The sequence below is a fragment of the Drosophila hydei genome, unplaced genomic scaffold, assembly GCF_003285905.1.
Source record: "Drosophila hydei strain 15085-1641.00,03,60 unplaced genomic scaffold, DhydRS2 tig00000060-arrow-pilon, whole genome shotgun sequence".
Lineage (NCBI taxonomy): Eukaryota > Metazoa > Arthropoda > Insecta > Diptera > Drosophilidae > Drosophila > Drosophila hydei.
Window position 1 is genome coordinate 8,460,230 of NW_022045656.1, and position 24,010 is coordinate 8,484,239.

General features: G+C 38.8%; 2 protein-coding genes across 2 annotated transcripts in view; one reads left to right on the forward strand and one right to left on the reverse strand.

The window, feature by feature from the left end:
* The first annotated feature begins 310 nt into the window (after positions 1 to 310).
* LOC111602599 (maltase A1-like) lies at positions 311 to 2,433 on the forward strand. The gene is made up of 4 exons (XM_023319758.2): positions 311 to 1,438; positions 1,494 to 1,948; positions 2,011 to 2,154; positions 2,213 to 2,433. Exons 1-4 carry the CDS (start codon positions 326 to 328, stop codon positions 2,277 to 2,279), a joined length of 1,779 nt encoding a protein of 592 aa, XP_023175526.2. The 5' UTR covers positions 311 to 325; the 3' UTR covers positions 2,280 to 2,433.
* Positions 2,434 to 4,316: 1,883 nt separating this feature from the next.
* The window catches only part of LOC111602598 (metabotropic glutamate receptor 2), a 66,682-nt gene continuing 46,988 nt past the window's right edge, over positions 4,317 to 24,010 (reverse strand). The window contains exons 2-17 of the mRNA XM_023319757.2: positions 22,895 to 23,037; positions 19,058 to 19,228; positions 18,108 to 18,252; positions 12,834 to 12,976; positions 12,228 to 12,336; positions 11,971 to 12,142; positions 11,807 to 11,913; positions 10,317 to 10,466; positions 10,104 to 10,237; positions 8,712 to 8,902; positions 8,355 to 8,489; positions 8,118 to 8,280; positions 7,826 to 8,039; positions 7,442 to 7,593; positions 5,173 to 5,356; positions 4,317 to 5,100 (exon numbers count right to left, since the gene is read on the reverse strand). Of these exons, the coding sequence (XP_023175525.2) occupies positions 4,589 to 5,100; positions 5,173 to 5,356; positions 7,442 to 7,593; positions 7,826 to 8,039; positions 8,118 to 8,280; positions 8,355 to 8,489; positions 8,712 to 8,902; positions 10,104 to 10,237; positions 10,317 to 10,466; positions 11,807 to 11,913; positions 11,971 to 12,142; positions 12,228 to 12,336; positions 12,834 to 12,976; positions 18,108 to 18,252; positions 19,058 to 19,228; positions 22,895 to 23,037 (2,825 nt within the window). The 3' untranslated portion in view covers positions 4,317 to 4,588. The remainder of the gene's footprint in view (positions 5,101 to 5,172; positions 5,357 to 7,441; positions 7,594 to 7,825; positions 8,040 to 8,117; positions 8,281 to 8,354; positions 8,490 to 8,711; positions 8,903 to 10,103; positions 10,238 to 10,316; positions 10,467 to 11,806; positions 11,914 to 11,970; positions 12,143 to 12,227; positions 12,337 to 12,833; positions 12,977 to 18,107; positions 18,253 to 19,057; positions 19,229 to 22,894; positions 23,038 to 24,010) is intronic.

The window sequence follows — 24,010 nt, forward strand, 5'->3', positions numbered from 1 at the left end:
GTGGGACAAGTGCGCGTCAAGCAAAACGAATATTGGATACTCTTGCAATGCCTTTTGACAGAATCTATTGCTTATTCATTTTCAATTTAATATTCACGAGTTTAAGACTTTCATGTTTTATCTACATCCAACCAGAAATATACTTTGCTCTTAACGATTTCATTAAGTTTATTTCAACTGAACTACAAATGTATTATGCCCCATGGGAGCCCATAAGACCCCTGCCTAATCGACGGTGGAAATTTCCACGAAACTAATCAAAATTATCTAACTTCCTTCTCGTAGCCTATATAAGCTCGTCGCACTGTCTATTCAGCTGCACACAATGATTTTATTTTCGAAAAACGCTTTTACTGCAGCGCTGAGTCTCCTCGCCTTGGCTGCCCTTGGGCAGGCCTGCAAGGACACGGCAGCAACGGCCAGCTCTAAGGATTGGTGGGAGACGGCGCAGTTCTATCAAATCTATCCGCGCTCCTTTATGGACTCAGATGGCGATGGCATAGGCGATCTCAATGGCATCACTAGCAAGCTGGAGTATCTAAAGGACCTGGGCGTGACAGCCGCTTGGCTTTCGCCCATTTTCAAGTCTCCCATGGTGGACTTTGGCTACGATATCTCCGACTTCTTCGACATACAGCCGGAGTATGGCACATTGGACGACTTTCGTGCCCTCATCAAGAAGGCCAACGAGCTGGACCTGAAAATTATCTTGGACTTTGTGCCCAATCACTCTAGCAATGAGAGCGACTGGTTCAAGAAGTCCGTGAAGCGGGAGAGGGGCTACGAGGACTACTACGTGTGGCACGATGGGAAGATAAATGCTGAGACAGGCAAGCGCGAGCCACCTACGAATTGGCTGCAATACTTCCGGGGCAGTGCCTGGGAGTGGGTCGAGGAGCGCCAGCAATACTATCTGCATCAATTTGCAGTGCAGCAGCCGGATCTGAACTATCGCAATCCGGATGTGGTGGCCCAGATGAAGCGCGTGCTGCGCTATTGGCTGAATGAGGGCGTCGCTGGCTTTCGATGCGATGCGCTGCCGCCGCTGTTTGAGGTGCTACCGGATAGCCAGGGTCAGTATCCCGACGAGGTGCTGTCTGGGGCCACAGAGGATGCGGCTGATCGGGACTATTTGACAACGACGTACATTGAGAACCAGCCGGAGACCATTGATATGGTATATCAGTGGCGCGAGGTGCTCGATGACTACCAGCGCATCTATGGTGGCAACTCGAGGGTGCTGCTCATTGAGACTTACTCCCCCGCCTGGTTCACGATGCAGTTCTATGGCAATCAGTCGGTGAATGGCGCTCACCTGCCGTTCAATTTCAACTTGATAACTGTCATGGAGGAGAGCCCCTTGAGTGCTGCCAATGTAAAGAAGGCCATTGATCTCTGGCTGAACAACATGCCCGCCGGACGCACGGCCAACTGGGTGGTAAGTAGCTCCAGCTGTATTGAGAGACTAACTGTCTACTGATAATGCCCTTTAGTTGGGCAACCATGACAAGCGCAGAGCGGCCAGCCGGTACGGTCAGCAGCATATCGATGCCATGAATATGCTGATCATGATTTTGCCTGGCGCCAGTGTCACCTACCAAGGCGAGGAGTTGGCCATGACAGATGGCGAAATCAGCTGGCAGGATACTGTCGATCCCTGGGCCTGCAACTCGAATGCTGACATCTATGAGAAGTACACCAGAGACCCGGCACGCACGCCATTCCAGTGGACAAGTGGCACAAACGCCGGCTTCTCAACGGGCCCCACGACCTGGTTGCCGCTGGCTGGCGACTATGCAACGATCAATGTGGCCAGTGAGTCCGCAGCGCAACGGTCCCATTTGCATATCTACAAGGCGCTGGTAGAGCTGCGCAAATCAGTGAAGACTCTGCAAAATGGTTACACCAAATATCAGGCGCTAACTGAGGATGTATTCGTGGTGAAGAGGTGGGTTTCCAGGCTTTCATATATCCCAGCATAGTCTTAGGCAATTCGGTTTTCACTTGCAGATCACTTAGTGGAGCTGCCAGCATTGTGTATGTCTCCAACTTTGGATCGAAGGAAGTCACAGTCAATTTGCAAGAGTTTGACAAAACTTTGCCAGCCAGCCTCGAGCTGCTTATACGCAGCTTGGCTTCTACCAGGCTGGAGGGGTAAGCTTTGACTTATATATCGTCTATATACTTACTTAATTACTGCCTCTTTCTACAGTGCCAGCCTTGCCACCCACGAGCTCAACTTGCTGCCCGGCGAGGCTCTGGTCTTGAGCACAGAATAAATAAGAATTGCTTGAATTAGTTAGTATTTTATTGATAGTTGTTTGTTCAATGCTTTGTAAGTTCTCGTAAACATATGCCACCCAACAACATTTATGTGTTAAACGTATTTGTGTATACTAGAGAGTTTCATATATACTGGAATTTTCGGAGACATTCAGTTATATGTATAAATATGGCTTGTATTTTCATATGCGTTTGTTTGTTATTAATTTATTTAATTGGTAACTTATTTACATTAAATACACACAGAATAGTTAATACACATGCAATTTGCTAACAATTAAACTCTTTGAATTTGGCTAGACTTCTTTATGTTTTTATATTTATATTTGTATTTATATTAATTTGTTTACTAATTTTAGTTGCGTGTTTTGTTCTTATCACCTCATTATATACGACCTAACATTAAACATTTTTTGTATAGCGGCTGCCAACATTAGTAGAGCAGCACGAATACACAAAGAAGAACGTAATGCTATATATATATTTATTTATGTATATATATAATAATTTACGTGTACATATATACAACTCACTTATAATTAATTGCTGACCCTTGACGCCTTTTCATACAAATAACAATTAAATTTACCATGTTGCTGGGCTCTGAACAGCACAGTAAATGCAATTGTTATGCTTCCACCAGTGCTGATACGTTGCAAGGGGGTTGCGTATGTGTTGCATGCAACCCCATTGCAACATAATCGCAGCACAAACAAATGATTCCTCGAGTGCGCAGAGAGGTTTGCAACTTAGTCTAAATGCTAGCTAGCAGTATGAGATTAGTTTTGCTCTTGGGGTTTAGAAAACACACACATTTTTGAAATTATATCACAATTTTTGTTTTTGGTAAACTCTGCTGCGATTGCAGCCAAACCACACTTGCTCTCTATATATCTATATGTGTATATATATGTATTAACTAGTAGTTAAGCTTAAAGATAAAACATTTAAAACGTTTCGCAATTATACAATTAAATGTGGCTGACAATTATTTTGACCATTTCGTTGGGCTTATTGTAGGAGTTTGTTGTAAATTAATTTTATTTTTTGTTTATTTAATTATTTATTTTTTATGGGCTACAGATTTTTACAATATATCCCTCAAATGGCGATAGAGAGAAGGCAGGGATTATGACTTAGAAGTGGATTTATTTTAATGTGTTATTTGAATAATGAAATAAAATGATGAAAAGTAAAATTATATTATATTGAAAATATTTCAAAAAATAAATTTAAAATAAAATAATTTGTAAATATATTTAATTGATCTGAAAATAAAACATGTATTTTAGAAGATTTTCCAAGAAAATCGCTGGGCTTAAATTATATAAATATATAAAATCCAATGGAAATGCAATAAAATTTTGAATTTTTTAACCAAGAATTTATATATTATTAAAAATTTAATATAATTATAATTTATAAATTAATTTTAATTATATATTAATTATGAAGCAAATTTAAAAAAATATATAATTTAATATGAATCTTGCATTTTATTATATAAATATAGTAAAAATTTTTAATTCATTTTTAACAGAGATTAAGTTAAGCTTAGCTTTCATAAATTAATAGAAATACCTTTGGTGTGGAACGTTATTAAATTAATTTATAAACATTAAAAAAATACCTAAAGACAACATGAAGCTTTATCTGCGCGCTTGAAAGCATTAGAAGCCTAACTGAGTATTGAGACTCACAGTGAATACTTGATGGGAAATGATCAAGAAATAAAATATTAATAATTAATATTATTAATGTTATTATAAAAATAAATAAAATATATATTATGCACTGCATTTTTTAAATAAATGTTTGATATAATAAAAATTATATAAAAAGATATATATATTTATTTATATGTATATTAATTTGCATATTTTGTTTGGAATTTAAGTAAATGAATTATTTTAATATATATTTGATAGCTTAAAAAATCATTTGGTGTTTTATTGAAATGATGAATATCAAAGAAATATTTTCACTTTATATTTCACATCTTAAAATCACAAGAAATTATGTAAATGAATAAGTAAAATGACCTTAAGTTCCCTGTGTACTTTTAACATGTCTAACTATAGATACCTTCAGGTGTTTTGCCAGGTGTCTAAACTGGTATCGCCGCGCGTTTTTTGCTGCTTCCGTTGCCGATCGTTGTGGCGCTTCCGCTGCCGCTGCCAGTGCTTGCAACGTCGCTGCTTTCACTGGTTGCCAGTTGCGGTTGATCTGCTTGCTGCTGCTGTTGCTGTTGCTGCTGGCGTTGCTGTTCCTTTAGCAGCTGCTGTTGCAATTGCTGTGCGTTTAGCTATAAATTGGTCTGCAGCACTGGCGCTCGTCTGCTGCCATTTGTTGCTGCCGTGGGCGCAACTTCCGTTGCGGATGCTGCATCCGTTGCGCCGACAGATACCGTTGTTACCATTGTTGCTGTTGCTGGTGTTGCTGCTGCTGCTGCTGCAGTTGTTGTTGCTGTTATTGGTGTTGCTGTTGCAGTGGCAACTGGACTACTGGCCAACGGCTTGCTAGCCGTGCTGACTACTATTACATTAGGTTGGCCATGCTGCTGCTGATTGATTTTGTTGTTGTTGGCCACGACCTGCTCGTCGCTTGGCTCTGTGCCGTTGCCATTGCCATTGCCATTGCCGTTACCGTTGCCATTGTCATTGGAAGTGGGCGTGCCTGTTGTTGCATTAGTTGGCACATATTGATCAGCATACGGTATTTGGTTGTAAGCATTGCAGTCCAAAGACGCAAATATGCTGGACAATGCAATTGTCTGTGTGGCCATCTCGCACAACTTCTTGGCCTTTATCGAGTGCTCTGCAACGGATCGACAAGCAGATTGTGTTTGTGTGCGTGTGTGTGATTGAGGAGTCAGGCTGCAGGACCTACCTGTTTCAGTGGGCGTGATATGTTTCTGCAGCTTCTCCTCCTGTGCACAAGTGGCGGCCGTCACAACGGCTGCGGCCATCATTGAGGAGGGGCCAGTGCCAGCGGTGCGATGCATGTTGCCATAGCGCGGCGGCATCATGCTCTGGCGCACATTGCGTTCCGGTCGAATGAGTATTATATAGAGCTGCACGCCAAGAGAGAGAGAGAGAGTGAGAGAGAGAGAGAGAGAGAGAGAGAGAGAGAGAGAGAGAGAGAGAGAGAGAGTGTTGACATAAGCAGTTACGATTATAAGCCCACATTTCTGGCTGGGCCATTCATTAATCATACGCCCCGTATTGTATTGTCTCTATTCTTGGTATCAGCAGCGATACGCCCAATGCCATTAGTAATATACCGTGCTGTAGCGGCTGCGGTAATTAATAACAAAGGCCACTGACACGCTTAGGCGGCGTTCAACAATTCCAGACCATTAAATTGTCAGCGCTCGCTGGCGTTATCCTCGCCACGACGCGACGTAACGTTAAGCTCTTGCGTTACGTAACGCGCTGCCATTTCCGCCTTGGCGTGACATTGTTTGCCGACGTTTATTATTGTTGTTGCTGTTGCTGTTTTTTTACCTCTACAAACAAACAACGGAACCCGGCACAGGAAGACCACCAGCCGGACACGGCACCTGTGCAAAGAAATACATATAAGCCAGCTCCTCTGACTCGCTCGTTGCCTAATGCTGCTCGGAAGTTGCTTACTAGCCTGCCAGCCTTACTTGTTCGCCACGCCCCTCTGGGAGCCACCAGTTATACAGCACGGCTCCAGCTTGCTGTCTTAGTTCAGTGATCCCAGTTGCTTTGTGCTCGACTATTCGTTGTAGTAGTTGGCGAAACAGCAAATACTAAATTGCATTTTTATGGCTTGAGGTGTTTATGGCAGCCACCTGCGTGGCTGGTTGTGCGGGTGTGTATGTCTGGAGCAAAGTGTGCATTATGCGACATCTGATAGCGCTGCGGCTCTAGCCAGGCCGAGTTGCCATTTTGTTGGCTAATAAGAGCAACTGCGCTTAGTATTTATTGCCATTGGGCGACGAAAACATTTTGTGATAACTAGCTGTTAGACGCAAGGAGTTCGTAAAAGGATGTTTCTTTTATGTAAATAATCTACATGTGCTTGGTGTATTGTATGGCAGTTGCTTAAGACTAAACTGTGATCAACTTCACTCTGAGCTGAGGCGCAGCAGCAACTGCCACTTCACATTGTGTAAGCCTTAAAAAACTCGAAATAAATATGAGCAATAGATATCTTAAGCTCAAGCTGAATCTTTAGAACTTCCGACTAGCATGTGCATATGCCACTGGACCGAGCAGCCTTTCCTTGTTATTTACTGCCTTCTATACAAATTGTTTATAAAGAACACTAAACCCAAACACACATTCAAACAAATTTATTGCACAAGGTCAGCCGAAAAGAAAAAAGGAAGTTCTTTCCCAAAAGTTTGAGGTTCACTTTGCATTTAATGGCAAACTTTAAGACGTCAATTTAATGCTACAATTTTAACGAACTGCGCCTTTGGGCCAAGTGTAAGTTGTAAATTCCGAAACTGTCCAAGTAAGTTGTTAGTGAACTTTTAAGCACACACTGCAGTCAAGTCAAGCCAATGGCCCGCCCCCGCCCTCATACCGCCCCACTAATCCCCGCCATAAATTGCTGAAGATATTAAGCTTGACTTGCAGTTTGCCTCAACCTAATGGCTAATAATGGAGCATTATTAAAAATGTTATGGGGCAGCATCAGAGTTCATTGCTTGCACTTTTGCTTGTTGACATTTAAGGCTACTTAGTGTCTGCCCCGATGGCACGCTTCAATAAGGCAACAACATGGGGCAGCTGGCTGAGCGCTTTAAGGCAGCCAAAGATCTTCAACAGCTAAGGAACAGTGACAGTCAAAAGTATGCACATCAGGTCTCAATATATTGATGAGAAATTAAATGTAAATTGATAAGAAAATGCGGGAAAATTCAACTTGAAATTGTTTCCAAACTTAAGTTTGCTCTTTGAGTGTGTTAAGTAAAAAAATTTGGTCAGTTTAAGCCAGAAAATGGATGTTGATCTATATACTTTAGCATAGCACTATATCCGATTGACAGCGAAACATTTTAATAATTTAGCAGGAAACAAGGCAATTAACGATGTTCGACTCGTAATCAATTCGCGCATTTGCAGCCGTCGCATAAATTGTTAATGGTCTGTCTTATGCTGTCTGCCCCCCTGACTCTTACCTTTGGCGAGAACAGACACGCAATCGTCACGCTGGCAGACAGGCTAATGGTCACTGACATGCTCGTTATGCGCAACGGCACGTGGTTGGCGGTTCCAAAGTAGAGCGGCACAAAGGCCAGCCAAATGACGCAGGTGGTGTACATGGTGAAGCCTGGAACGAATTAGCAGATTGAATAGACATTAATACCAAAGACTATAAGGATATTATAATTTAAGCTCTGCTAGAAAATCCACCTGACAGACGATGCAGACAAAAGAAAAATTCAGATGAAAAGTTAAAACCTTTAAATTTAATATCGTCTTCAGGATTCTAATAAAAATTAAGCTCTCTTTTCTGTTTATAGGCCACATAAAAAATAAGTATAGCTTCGTAGAGCACTTACCGATATGCTTTGATTCATTGAACGCCTCGGGTATCTTGCGGGTGAGAACCGCATAAACAGTGCAAACCACAATCAGGACGATGGGATAGGAGAACGCTATCATATATGAGGCGTCTATGTACGAGTCGCACACCAGCAGATTATCCTCGCGTACCGGATAATGATGTATGGCATGTGATGGGGCAATTACCATCCAAACGCCGTTAATGAGTATCTGCAGCGGTTAAAGAGTCGCATAGTTAAGCTCAAAGCCGAATCGCTGCTGCTGCGTGGCCTGCTCTCATGCACTTACCTGTACGCTGATGAAGCACGTGCAAATCACCAGCTGCGATTTGGGGCTAATGAACGAGGGCCGTTTGGCTGACTGTTTGCCAGCCTTGAAGATGCGTGCTATGCGATTCGTTTTGGTCAGCAATGCGGCATAGACGACCGTGAAGCAAAAGCCCACAGCGAACCTGCAAAAAAGTGAGCCACACACAATTGTAAAACAGTCAAAACTTGCATCTACCACACACACACACACACTTACCGCTGAATGGCGCAGACAATGTTTGTTGGCTTGAGGACGAGGGCAAAGGTTACGCCGTAGCACATAAATATGCCAGCCAGGAGTATGTAGCTCAGCTCACGACCCGAAGCGCGCACAATGGGCGTGTCGTTGTGTCTGAGTTGAGGATATGGGTGGCAGCAGTAAGACAAATAGACAAAGTTATATTAGTTATATATATGCAAATATATATATGCAGTTGCCAATTAAAATGACTTCTACAGTTGCAACTGAATTGAAGACATAAAACTTTTTAATTGCCGCATACAAGAGGTCGAAATACCCGATGCCAGAGCAAGAACTACAGCTGCATTTGCAAAAAGAGGGACGCGCACTCACCGGACAAACACGCCCACGACAAAGAGCGTTATCAATATGCCAGTCGCACTGAACGCCATGGCACCAATGGCCCAAGCGGACTCGGGTCGCAAATAGACCTCAGGTATGGCGCGGCAATACTGTTTGTAGGTATCCGGCAGCGTGCCCATCTTGCAGAGCACACACTGCGTTTCGTCGTCAGGATGGCGAATCTGCAAAAAATGAGACACAAATTAAATATATAATTAAAGAGCGAGCCATGGAATTGTTTCAGGGGGGCCAAGAACATTAAACAAAGGCAAAAATAAAAAAATAACAAGTAGCTTTAGTGCTTAAATGCATTTAACGTAAGGGAATCAAAGTGAAATTGATGTGCCGAAGACTAAAAGATATCCTGGAGAACGCGAGGGAAAAAAGAAGAAGAGAGTGAGGCAGAGAGTGAGCCAAAATGATACGATTCTTAGAGTTAGCAGAGAACTTCAAAAATTAGAGGAGATCAAGTTAGCATAATAATCTTAATAATAAAATTGAAAATATAAAAAATATAGGTGTTAAAATTTATATGAAGATTTAAAGTAGAGATACATAAAAATAAAAAATTGTATTTATATAAATGTTTAAAGCTTAAAAAAATATAAGAATCATAGAAATAAAATATATAAAAAAATTAATTAAAAAAATATATTTATATATCAAAATGTAAAGTTAAATAAATAAAAAATAATATGTATATATACATAAAATAAAATAAATAAAAAAAAAATAGTTAAAAAATAATAAGCAAATTTAAAGAAAGAAATATATATAAAATATCATGCTTAAAACTCCATTAAAATAAATAAAAATATAATTAAAATACCAAATATCAAAATTCAAGAAAAATAAATAAAAAATAAAACAATTTATTTTTCACATTTCGAATTATTTTTATTAATTACATTTATTATCCTACAACTCCAGTCTCATAGAAATGCACAATATTCTCTGCTATATAGACTTAATGGGAATTATAAAACGTTGCTATAACTTCGAGCAAATTGAATATGTGAAGAGCTTAAAAGTGTTGATTTGTGTAAAAACATAAAATTCGCTTCGGCTCACTTTAAGCGAATGCAGCTCATTTCGCAATTGAATTTTATGCTCATGCTGCTCGGTCAGGCTACAGCTTGCTCTCGTTATAGTTGTGGGCATTGAGCAGGAAAGCGCTTTCATTCTCTAGTTCTCACAATAATTCACTACATTACATTTCAATCAGGACAAAAGCCTTGCAAATAAATTACGAATTGTGCGCCACTTTGCGGCGGCAAGTTCCAGTTCCATTTAAGCTTAAATCAAGCGACCAGCTGAATGCATTGCATTGCTTTTGACTGTTTGTACTGCTGCGGGTAAAATGGAAGCGGAAGTTTCACTTACTTGATAGGTCGTGCAATTGAAGCAGTGCCAGCAACAGCTCTCGCCCTCGACATATCTCTTGGCCTGGCCGCGCTCGCAGGGCAGACTGCAAACGGATTCCGGAGGTTTCGGATGCAACAGCTTGAATTTTACCTCTGCAATGTGCCAAACAAAGGAATACATTTGTATACGTGTGTGAGGGTGTTTTGTACCTGTTGAGTGGCGTTTACTTACCGGACATGTTCAGGCGCAGCTCGCCCTCGTAGTACTCGCCAACCTTGACCCAGCGGTACTGACCCGCCACAGACTGCTTGAAGTGGATGATGTTATAGCGAGCAGGGCCGTCGCCGTTGCCGTCGAAGCGAAAATCATCGCCGCTGAGGCCTGCACAGAAAATAAATGCTTTGGGTTAAATGTGTTTACGGCTTGACGCCCAGAGCACCAGCACCGAAACCAGAACCAGCGCAACTGGAGACCTAAGGCTTCTCCTTATCAGAAAATTGACAATTTGCGCGTTTTGCGTCAGTCGCCGACTGACTGGCTGGCATGGCCTGGCATGGCCTGGTCTGGGCTTTCTTGTATAATTTATTGAATTTCAAATTGAGTTCAATGACGATGACAAGCAAGTCAATTTTCCACTCGAAAGCATGGCCAATGCGCATTGTGGGCAGAGTCTGAGACTAAGACTATGACGCAAGGAGCAACTCATCGCACAGTGCGCCTCGGCTATAACCACTTAAATTATTTGCGCAACACTTGCGACAGCGACACGCCATTCACACACTCAAGCACACCAAACAAGAGGCAACAGCCGTTATCTAAAGCATCCAATAAAACTTTCGTTAAATATTTAACCAGCTTAAATTATGCTGCTGTCCATATAAAGCTTACATTTTATTTGAATCCGCATGTTTCTTAAACTTCATAGACAATCTGTTAAGAATGGACTAGAAATTATGATAAATTTATACAGAAACATAACAGAGAGCTGCATGGAACAAAATCGTCTTAAATGAATGAAAACTGAGCACAAAGCACTCAAGGAAAATATTATAATTTCAGTTTCGTGATACATATACAGAAAGTATTTAATACTTCAGTAAGTACTAAGTAGCATATGACTAAAACTAAGTTATGTATCATATTTTAAGCTACTCTAATGTTAAATAGAATTTTCATCCCTTTTAGCAGCCACTACTATTTTTATGAACAGCTACATTTTGTTACTTTTCCTTGGCTCCCAAGCCATGGGGTACAAAAGTTCTCAAGTTTGTAACAAAAAACCTGTATGTTCATAAACAATACGCTTGTCTTAATATTCGTTGCAAATTCTTTTCAAAACTTTGCTTTTATCACTTAATTTTTTTGACCAATATTTGATGTTCAAAACTCCATAGTATTTACTAAATGTAAATTGAGAGAGAACTCAAGGAAAATAATATATTTTTTAAATTATTTAAATATATATATATATATATATATATATATATATATATATATATATTTAATTGTAAATATTATATTTAATTATAAACATTATATTTATTATTATTATTTTAATTATTTAAGATGATATCTGTTATATCAAATTCCCACATCACCTAATCATTGACTTCGATAAAAATATTCTTCAGCAAGCTGTATATTTAAATTAGCATAGCTTTCATTCTTCCTTTGCGCATATATTTACTTATATATTCGACTTTTGTGATTAGCTAACTTACCCTTGAATTGAACTTTACGCAAATATTTGAGCAAATCTGCGCCCTTTGTTGGCTTCATGGCATCGCAGAGCGAGGGGCGACCGCCGCACAGGTCACGATGCATATCCCTGCGTGGATGGAGCAGCTTGATTGGTTTGCCATGGTGTGTTGTGTATGTTGCTTACCTCAAGGCATAGGCAAATGCCATTACCGCATCGCTAACGAACTGCAACTGATCCTCAAAGTCAGTGTTCTGCCGCGAGAGGCGCTCCTTGGTGGTGCAGGTGCGCGTATAGTTGTTGTAGGGTGTGCTGGTGCTGCCCGGGTAGCGGCATTGAAAGTGGTCCTCCCAGAATTCTGCAAGAGCGGCTCGGTTAATTTAGCAGAAAGAATCTCCCCAGGCCGAACAAAGGCGGCAAGGACAAAAAGGGATTTTTCGTACCCACGAACCAGGGATTGCGCTGGTTATTCTCCACGGTCAGGTTTAGAAAATATTCCTCGAAACCACGCACGGGATTAGCCTGTGGCTGCACGGACAGTGTGCCCTCCACCTACACGAACGCAACGCCAAAAAAAAGGACGAAATATAGAAGAGAAAAGATAACTTTCGGGCTCACGTCGCGTATGCGTAATTAATTTGAGTTCAGTTACGGCTGCCACTCGCCGTGGTGCTGTGGGGCGCTTTGGGTGCCAAATTAATTTGGCCTAGCCACGCCTTTTGGCTGGCATATGCAACACACACACACACACACACACACACACACACGCACACTCGCACACACACAATTTATTTCAATTAAACCATAATTCATCATAGAGCAGCAACATTTTGTCTGGTTGGCGCTTTTGGCCGTTACCATCATTTATAAATTTGTAGTTGGTGTCATGTCATTGCACGCCCCCATCACTCATCTAATGGGCGTGGCACATCAGCAGCTTGCCCAACGACTCATTAATCACACTTTCGCGCGCATTTACGCTCATAATTTCCGGTTTGGTGTCGCCACCAAAACCAGTTAGTCTAAGCCGAGTATTTTCTGCCACTTGCCTCTGGTTCGTAGTCATCCGAGACGAGATTTCGCGCACTCCATCCGTCGGAACCAATCCAGGAGAAGGCGCCTGTTGCATTCGCACGCCTCACCGCTCGCATCACTTGGCGCACTTCCTGATCCGAGCCAAAAATGATGGCGCCTGTTCGATTTTCAATTTGCCATTTGTGCCCGCAGGAGAAAGAGAGAATGGACGAAAATTACATTTAATTGCATTAAATATAAGGCAAGTGAATTAACATGCTGCAAGCCAGCCAGCCAGCCAGCCAGTCCGTCAGTGAGTCTGCAGGCTCTTCTGTGCCAATTTCCTATAATTTGTTGCATATTTCATTTTATTCTGCGACGTGCCTTTTCGTTACAAATGAATTGCAAATTGCATTTTCATGTTCATACATTATTTTTCATTTAAACAATTCACGAGCTTTTTCGGCACAGTAAAGTTTGTGTATAAAGCAGAAAACAGCTTTAACTTTTGTATATTAATAGTTTGTAAATCGTTTGCTTACAGAAATTCATGAACGATTCAATTTGCATTAAGCTAAAATTATGCTAGCAGTTTTAAAGCGAAATCCAATTAAGTACAGTTGAGTTTTTTACCAATTTCAACAGTTTCGGAAAATTGTGGCAAAGCCCTCCGGAATTCTATGAAAATGCAAGCACTTTTTTACTCTGAAAAGCTTTGAATTTAAATAAAATTTCAATAAATAAATTTACCATAAAAATTAACCCCTCAAAAGCTTTACCAACTGAACACTTTCGCCTAATCTATTTACTTTAATAAACATAGAGTAGTCAATAGATAAACATTGTTCTACGATATTAAAGCAGCTGTAAAATGCTCTCACTTACTCAAATCATTTCTCGTCGTAAAACAGAATAACCATAGAAAATGTATAAAAAAAAATGAATTTATAATATCCCATTGAATTTGATTTATTTAATTTAATTTTATTTTGTTTGCAGGCTAAAATATTTCTTTTTGCCGCTCTAGCACCGATTTTATTGGCAAAACTTTTTGACATTTAACATGACAAATATTAAGAAAAAAAACCATTAAAAAAATGTTCAACCACATTTCAAATGATGGCAGCGGGAACTGCGTCAATCATACGCCCTGTGGTACGCTTATTTCATAAAAAAAAGTCACTGAATTTGATTTGTATACCCTGTGCTCAGACAGTTGACTAAGAGGGTATGATGGTTATGATTGCTTAGGATTATTATTAATATTTATATTTTATAAATATGTGAGAGAATTTGGAGTGGCATAAGTAACAGCAAATCAACAGATTACAATTGCATTATTAGCATTGCTTAATTATCAGCTACGGCGCATACTCTAGTCAGTTCCCTTTTTCACGCATTTTTCTCTTGCTTTTTATTGCTTGGAGGCATTGAAAATGTATGTAAAAGTTTGATTTGCAAATATTAATCAAATGCCAGTTACAGACTGCCAAGAAGTATATATTAAAAATAATTACCATCAGACGGTCTTACGCATATCATTAATCAGTGGCGACGGCCACTGAACGCCAGATGGCGCTGCAGTCGCACATAAAATCGACTCCTGTGTGGCGTCAGTTGATTTACATAAATGCGCCATCAGTAGTCGTTAAGGAATTGACTGGCTGTAATCGAGAGACGAGGGCGGACAACCTTTTCCCCAAAAAAGGGTTTCATTCCCGATCATTATTTATTGTGATTTGTGATTTGACGCCATTTACCAACACAGTTCCATTCAATAGCCTCCGCTGCTCAAGTATTTCGCTCATTTCGTCAGATGATTAATCAAACTGACAAAGTATTTTCCCTCGCACGAAGCTTTACATGTATGTGCCACGGCTTGAAAAATTATGCTCCGAATTGTAAGTGTAACTGCGACTGCTAACTGCCAATGGGTGGTAAATTTTAACAGGGGCGTGAACTTATAGGAAACGAATCTGATGTCCCTTACATGCTTTTGCTTTTGCAAAATTTACTGCGAGAATTCTAAAGCGCTGTTAAATAAACACACAAACGTCTGCATTGATTTTTAAGGAGCGCAATGGCTAGCGTCATGGATTGCTACCAGAAAATATCATATTAATATACAAAGGAAGCCGTTCTAAATATAAAATAAATATTTTTGCAAGCATTCTGCTGGATATGTGCTTGACAAACTGTTAATCTGGTGCTTAACTCTAGCAGGAACATGGGAAATTGGAATTTTTGTAATTTCCTGCACATGTAGCCACAATTACGAACGTATTACACCATGGACAACGGTTGGCACAAGGCTCAGTCTGAGCATAGAACAAAGAAGCTGCTTGGATAGAAACAGAAAGGCATTGTTAAATTTTGGTATTCTACGTGCAGCTGTTGCTGTTGCTGTTGCTGCTGCGCCTGATTAAGTTTCGCTTAACTTTCAACTCGGCACAAAGGCCAATCGATAAGTTTGGCAGCCGAAAAAGGCCTGAGAGCCAGTGGGGCAAAATTATGGCGCCAAACAAAGCAAAAAATGTGATTGAGGAAGGTGGGAATGTGGGATGTGAGGTAACTCTGCTGTTGCTGATAAGAAATGACAACTGCAGTCGACACAGCAGACGAAGGCAGAAGACTGGAGGATGCCAGCGTCAGTTTGTATGTCCATAACAATGAAAGTCATAACAATGAAAGTAAGACCAGCCAGGCGAGAGTCGCCCGACTGACCATCGAGAGTCAGGCGTCAATAAAACGGACATTTTTTGCCCACTGTGGTGTCCCAGTGAGGCGCACAGCAAGAACTGAAACTGAAAATGAAACTAAGACTGCGACTGCGACTGAGATTCAGACTGAGGAACGTTAAGTGGCTGTCTGAATTTCTTGCTCATTGTTTGCATTTTGATAACTTGCGCCCAACACTTTGGCTGAAGCCACTCGACACAGCCCACAAAGTATCCTTAGCAAGTCCTGTGCCAGCCCGTCTGGACCAGCCTCGTCCGTCGTCGCTCTGTGTGCATGTTTAATTAAGTATCAAAGAAAAATGCCTTTGTCATTTCATAGCAGGCAATTGAAATGTTTGCTTGCGAGCAGCGCCTTTTGCGGTTTTGATTTGGGTCTGATACTGTTTATATTGGTTTCCTAATTTACATTTTGTGTTTAATTAGGGCTCTTGTGATTGATTCTGTTGAGAGCGCTACAACACTTGTGTCCTGACCTGGCCTACATTTGACTTTGCTTAACCACATTTTTAATTGACAACTACTTTAAAAGCTACTCAAGTGTCGGTAAATTTAATATCAATGAGCTGCGAATGAAGTGTTTTTTTTTTTCAAATTAAATCATTTGAATGATTTGCCTATCACATTATAGCTGAAAATGCTGTGAGCTGAGTTTTCCGTTTCCCTTTAATATAATTACTGTGCGTACAAAAATTCATAAAATGTCTTTTTAGACTTATAAAAGTTCAAATTAAAATAGAACAAAAACATAAATTTTTGATTTCAATGAAATGGCGTTTTCTAAATTGATAAATTTATGACATTAATATTCAAGTATGATTTTGGCTATATGGCAACACGAAGCGAAATATTGATATTTTAAATTTAATTTTTTCAGAATATAAATTTTTTCAGATTCAACACACAATAAAGTGCAGCTAACAGTTTTTGGTGTATGTAACAAATAGAGTTTCGAGTAATGCTTGTAAAATATCTTCACTCTGCCAGAATTCTATTTATTTATGTTCGCATTCATCCAAAAATTGGATAAAAATGTCAGCAATTTGGAAAGAGTCTATTGATAATAAAATGCCAAGCTAAGCTCAATAAAAACCAACAATCAACTATTAAACAGGCTGTCAAATAATGTAGTGTTGTCAAATAAAAGCTGGCAGCCACTAAAAAAACTAAAAAAAACTAAAAAAATTGTATATACATCAAATACAATGAGCAGACCACAATAAATGTGAAACGCTTAGAGACGTTTTAATCGGAAAGCTTAAATTTACTATTTAGTATGCCTAATTTATTTATGAAATATATATATATATATATTTGAATTGATAACACATAATAAACAAATAATTAGTATCGATAGCAACTGTTTCAATTTGAATTTTAAATTTATGCACAATATTTTCATGCACTATTTATTATTTAAGATTATGATAGTCATTTGCATGTATTGTTTTTAGTTGACTCTGTTTATCCGATATAAATTATTTATAAGGCACGCATTCATTGCAGCAGCGTTCGTTAAATTTGCTCATTTGTTTATTAGTGCCGCCTAAAAAACATTTTAAATTTGACATATATCAAAATATCGATTGCTCTTTAAGCAAACCTAAGCAGAAAATAACTCAGCCTAGCTTGTCTTGGCTCTATATCCTGCTTTTATTTAAATTCTATTTATAATATTTCCCACCGAAAAAAAAAAAAAACAATTGAATGAAAGACTCTGTTGCCTGCTAAAGTGTAATAAATATATTCATCAATGAACAACAACACTGAATATAGTATCAAAATTCGTATAGCAAATAAAAGGAGAAGTAAATAAAAATAAAATTTGCATATGTTCATGTATTTTCATGTATTTCTTCACTTTTAATTGGCCTGACACTGGAAGAGCTTGTTGTGCTCACTGCCAAATATTCTCATCATGTTTACACTATTGACTCGATAAAACTGTATATTTTTTATACATACGCAAACAAGTCCCGTTGAGCAATTTACCAATGCCTCTTCGTAGTTTATTTTACCATTTGCAAAGTCGTCGGACTTAACACTTTAATTTCCTGCACTGACTGTGCCAATAGCAAACGGTGCAGGTCTCAATTAAAGTAACATGAAAAAGTGAAAGTGGCTTGGATCGGACTGAAAGTTACCCAGTTGCCTGATTGATAACAGACAGACATATGAATATAAATATATAGTTGGGAAATAGCTAATATGTTTTCGAAAAACTCTAAATTAGAAGAGGGAAATGGAGCTGACTGGCTCACTTTATGATCTCATTCAATCAATCAGTAGACAATAAATTTTGTCCTCTAGGCTTAATAAAAAGTCACATATTTTAATGTCCAGAATAGGGTATACGAAGAATGCATACATGTCAGTCCAACATACGACTGTCGTTTAATTTGTGCAATTTCCGTGGCCTGCAGCTAGTGCAGTGCAACAAAAAAAACTCGCTTACACGATGTACTGCATAAGTGGCTGTCAGTTTTGCGCTATTTTTCGTTCGTTGACATTTAATTTAAAATCATTTTTTATTTTGTATTTTTATGGCTCTGTTTATGTTGTTATTGCACTCACCTCGCGCACGCGGCTTGGTGAGCAGCTTCTGCACAATATTATCGTATGCAATATCCTCAGCCACTCCCGAATCCTTGACGAGCTTCTCCTTAATGGCAATACAAATGTTATGGCGTGCCAGCAACTCCTCTAGCTCCTCAAATGCCTGCAACAACACGTAGACAAAGAAATGGAAAATTACTTTCGTTGCGGAGCAAGAGCGACGCGCCGTGCGCTGACTGTGTGCCCACATCCGGGCCATAAGTGCCGACCACCTGCTCCTGCACAGCAATAAAAAAACACAGAGCTCTCCGCAAAACAAATATGCAACGCTTCGTGACACACAAAAAAGGAAAAGACGAAAAACGGCAAAAACAAAGGAAAGTAAAAACCGAAATAAACTTAAATTGAAGCTGCAGCACAGAAACTGCTGCCAAACACGCGAAATTCCTCAACTTCGTTTAAGCAACACTTTCCAAATTGAATAAGCTTCCAAGTAGCGTGAAATATGCCGGAATAATACAATAATTACATTTTAAGTACAGGATTCAAATGAGAGAATTAACTAAAGCGCTTGTTAGGGAAACTATTTAGCTGGCTTAGACTATTAAAGTTTATGAGTAATTGAAAAATTTTTAATGAAAAACTTATTTTTGATATTTTTGCTGATATTGTATGTGTGATATTATAGTATAGTATTATAGTATAAGAATTATAGTATATAGGGATCTATTCAGGCTTACTTTCCGAGTCATAGGGGACGACAGAGGGAATAACTGAAGCTAGACTGTCAGACACCACAATAGAAAAAACTTCCTATTATATTATATTTATTATTAACTTCTATGCACTACATATATGGACAACATGCTGATTGAAAACACAGCAAAGTTATAGAATTATGTGCTTAATAGCTGCAAAAATTGCATATATTCTTGTTGCCTTCATGTTCATAGCCACGCCGCACTTACCTTGATGCCATAGTTGCTCTCCTCGTAGATAATCGAAACATAGGTCCAACCCATGCTCTTGACAATCTCAACCATGGCCTTCACCTGGTAGTGGTCGGAGGGAATGGTGCGTGAGAAATACTCGAAGCGCTGCTTGTTGCTCAGCTCCGGGCTGGTTGAGAAATACGAGACCTGCAAAATGTAGTTGCATAAGCGAAAATTTTGTGATGAAAACTATTCTATTAGAGCGTCAACAAAATTGCAAAATATAAAAAAAAAACAAATAAAAAATAAAAAATAAAGTGACTGCTATTGCCGTCGATGGAAGCTGGTAAAAAGCGGTGTGCCATGCACTTTTCGATGCTCACAAAGTAAGTATGCTTGAAGCGGGGCAATCACAACAACAAGTCTGCTTGCATGACTGCAAATGCCCTTGGGAAATTGCACGACACAAAATCATAATTTACTAAGCAATTTCTTACTAGTTTCGGTTTCCCTTTTTAAAACGCTTGAATAATGGGCCCTTGCATGCTATTTGCTATTTAATATCAACTACATTTTGCTGCTGCATTCATTAGAAACACTAAACTTGCCATTAAACTGATTGTCGAGGAAATTTACGATACTAAATGAGTTTTTATTCCTCTTTAAAATATTTCGAGATTCGGAAATTATAAATACTTTGTAATTAAAGTGATTGCTGTGTCTTGAGTATTTTGACTTATTTATATTTAAGGTTGCTGAAATTATTTATTTATATATAACTATGCATAGCCTTAATGTTGAATAATTTCTATAAATTAATTGTTTTCTCCTGAAAAATGTTTAGCAATTTTTTTGTAAGCTTGTTTGCAAAATTGTTGATGAATATTTTTTGAATTTATAAAAACTCAATTTTATTTTATTTTAAAATTATTAAAACAGCATACAATAGGAAAATAGCTGCTGGACTGTAGCTCGTATGATATAAATAATATTTTTTATTGCGGAGAATGTGAAGACAGTTTTATTAACAGAGAATAAAATGACATGAAGTCAATCAATAAACAACTTTTTAAATGTATTTATTTATATTTTTCCAATTATTACTTATACATTATATTATATATGAAATAATGTAAAATATATTTTAATTCCAGTTCAAGATCATTTGTGTTTTATTTTATAAATAGCAAAAAGTGTTTTATAAAAATGGCACAAAATGTGCGACTTCCCAATAATAATTTGAATATCCAACTCTTTGCACATTTGCACTTATCTTCAGGTTTTTTTTTTTTTTGCATGTCTGCATTTATATGTTGCCTTTTTGTTATATTTTTACTGTACTTTCAGCATAATTCTTTGCGTTTCCGTTTTTTAAGCACTTCTCAGCTGGGCAGCTTATCTTTTCCACACCATTTTCCACGACTTACTTTTCCGGACATCTCTCAGAACTTTTCTTTTCGCTCTGCAGCTGTCGGCGCTGTCAGAAATTGCTTGGCTCATTTTGCAAAGCTGTGCAGTCAGCGTGCCACAAAGCCACAGACAAAAGCCAAAAACCATCGAAGCCTCGCTTTCGGCTCAGCTTAAAAGTTTTTCCACTGCCAAAAAGCAGCTGGCGATGCCACTAGAATCCAATTTCATGCGCAAATTAACACCGTTTGCTTTGTGACTGACAACATTTGTTAACCTGCGAGAATGGGGCAAATGCGCGTGGCTATTGAACCAATTGCAATTCATTTGAACTGCACTGCACTATTCCACACGACATCCGTGACGCCATGGAGTCGCCCCATTTACTCCATTTGCAGGTATTTAGCAAACTACTTGATTTCTAATTAAGTGCCATTTCTAACAGCTGCTCCTCCAGTGGCTTCTGTGCTTCTGTCAACAATTTTGCAGTCAGGTGTTTGTGCAGTCTCTGAGACTGATAATGAGATTCCCAGAACGCCATGCAAACTGTCGCCGCTTTGTGAAAACTTGCTCAAGCATTTTAATTCGCAATGCGGTGTATGTTAAGCGTCTGCTGTTCACATGTGTCTCACTTCGGAACTAAACTAACAATATGTAAAATATACTAAAAGAAAACAAGACAGCATAATATAATCGAATTCCTTGAATTGAATGGAATTAATGCTTGTTCCATTATTTTTTCTTTCTTTCTAAGTCAAAGTAGCTTGAAGAAGTTTTTGAAATATGCTAAGCTGCTTTGACTAAGCATTCTTGAATTCTTGACAATAGGGAAAATACTATTTTCTTTTATATATTTTACACACATATCTTATATATTTAATCTATGAATCGATTTTCTTAAATGCGTTCACTGTTTCAATCTTATTTAGCAACGAAACGAATCGAGCTCTTTGAACCATGCCCATTTGTTTATGGGGCTTGTATTGAGCAATATATTTTTCATTCCAGCTTGTTATGGATATTAAAATGATGGCTCTCTTAGGACATATAAATATAGTATTTATCATGCATCGCTTTGCCTAACCTTGCGTATTCCGCTTTGGGGATTCCATTTGCACTTTGACTACAGCTTAAGCGAAAGCGAAAGCTAGCAGGCCTTTGGACATTTTTACTTTATATTTAAACTGTTTACCTGTAAAAATTAAAACTATAAACATTCTACTACCACCTCAATCAGAAGACAGAGCTGTTTAACTTGTGCCACTGAGTAGAGGACAAGCGAGCTTAGTTGACTATTCAGGTAAGAGTACTGGAAGTTACTATCCTCATTAATTTTAGCTACTAATTAAGATCGATTTCGTATGAAAGGCTTATGGCAAAAGAAAATCATTTTCATTTTCATTTCATCATGCTCTAAACAGAGAAATAAAGTAACCAATTTTTGTTAGATTCCTTTAACTAAATAAGTACGAAAATTCTGCTAAATTTCAGCGTAAGGTGAAGAGAATAAAATTGATAACCTGGCTTCAGAAAGAGCACATCTCTATATCATATATTCTTAAGAAAAGTTTCCATTTACAGTGCCATTTCTTAAGCCATAAGCCAGAGTGCTTCAGATAAGCACGCACACATTCTAAGCTGGCGCACAGTCAGTTATAGTTATTCCCGGAAAAATGTTCAAATAAATCTACACTTTGGTCATATTTTATCAATATCAAATTACTTTGTAAGTCTTTGGCTTTCAACTTCTTGACTTTGGCTTGGCATATTTGATGGCAAATTAAAGGTTGAGTCCATATATTGTACTAGAGTTGCCGTTGGTTTGGGTCAACATTGTTTTTTGCTGGCCACAAGCCATCAACTACCAATGAAATGCAATCAAATGCTAACGCTTGATTTATGGCCAACTCGGGGCTGCACTGAATTGCTGGTTTCTGGGTGCGTGTGCGTTTTATGGCATGCTTGCTGCTGCAGCAGCAGTAGAGCTTGCTGTCGGACTACTGCTTATTGTCGTCTATTGACTTTTAGCTGTTGGCCACGTAGCGGCAACGCCGCGTTGGCTACTCAATCTTTCGACGTGACTTTTAGACTGCCACATGACGTTTTAGTTAATGAAACCGTAACAGGACTTGAGCTAGAGGTGGACTCAGCGTGTGTGTGTGTATGTAAGTGTGTATTGTAGGCTTAAAGGGAAGCACAACTACCGTGTGCAGCAGCTGCACTTTGTTTGATTTGTTGCCCCTGTGGATCCAACTAGTGAGAAGCCACGTGGTGGTCGTTAAACTAATTTCCAGTTCAGCATCAAGCGACAAATGTTGTGCACTTTTTAATTACAAGCACAAAAACTTTTCACTGCCAGGTTGCAGATGGCAATGCCAAGCAGCGCTGCAAAAAGTTTATGATAAACGAAAAAGGCAAACATGAACGCAACCAAAAGTTATGTATACGACATGTGCAACGACCTACCTGTGGTATCCGAAACAATCTCAGCAAATTGGCCACCTGTATGGAGGTGACCGATGAGGCAGCGCCCACCACGCCCGAAATCACCTTTCGCACTTGCGTCTTGTTGCAATGATATTCGGCATCGTCTATGTTGCTAATAGAGCCTGTGAGTAAATAAAATCGAAAAAATTCAAAATTAATATAGATATGAGTTATGATGTATACATATCGAGCTTTGTGTTTAATTGATAATTTTACTATTATTTTATTATTTTTATTATTTTGTACTTTTGAAATCGTGCCCAACGTCGAACAATGAGTCATCTCCGTGTCGCCTCGCTTCAGCCACTCACAATCGTAGGCATCTTGCTCTCACTCAGCAAAGCCTGAGACTACATTCAGCTACAGTTATCAATGTCTCTCTCAAGGAGTGAGGTAAGAAGTGAGTAGAGGCAAACTCACTTGAATAATACTTTTACCACAACTCTTTACAGCCTCTCAGCTCCCAGGCAACCAAGTAAGCAAGTTCTGCAATTGATTTCACAGTCACATTATAATACATAAAGCAAACGACATGAATATCGTGTCTTAATATATTTCTAAATGCAAATTAAATTTGCTATAAACCCACAAAGACTATCGATTGATATTTGATTTGTTACTAAATACTGCAAATAATTTTACAACAAATTCCATGCGATATTTGCCTTTTACAGCTCTTTTTGACATAAACACAGTTTAAGCTGGTCAGCTTATGCAGGCTCAATTAAGATTTTGAACTAATAAACCAATATTGAATCATGAATGGGCAAAGTTGTAAATGAAAAGTCAACGCTGGGTCAAAGCGGTGCTGGCCTTAAGCGAGTCGTCCGACATCTAAGCCCCAAACTGAGCAAAACTCTCACAAAGTAGTTGTTCGTTTTGTTTTTTTGCAACACAGACGCGACGACGACCCCTTGGCAATTATTCATTTGCATATTTGTGCGTTGCTTTTGCTTTTGCTTTTGCCTTTTATTCATTTTTAGTTTTCTCTTTTAGATTTGGTTTGCTTTAGTGCTTTCTATTTTTTAATTATAAAACTTTTTATGCTCGGGAATTTGTTGCCCTGAAATGCACCATTAAATAGTTTGCCACTGC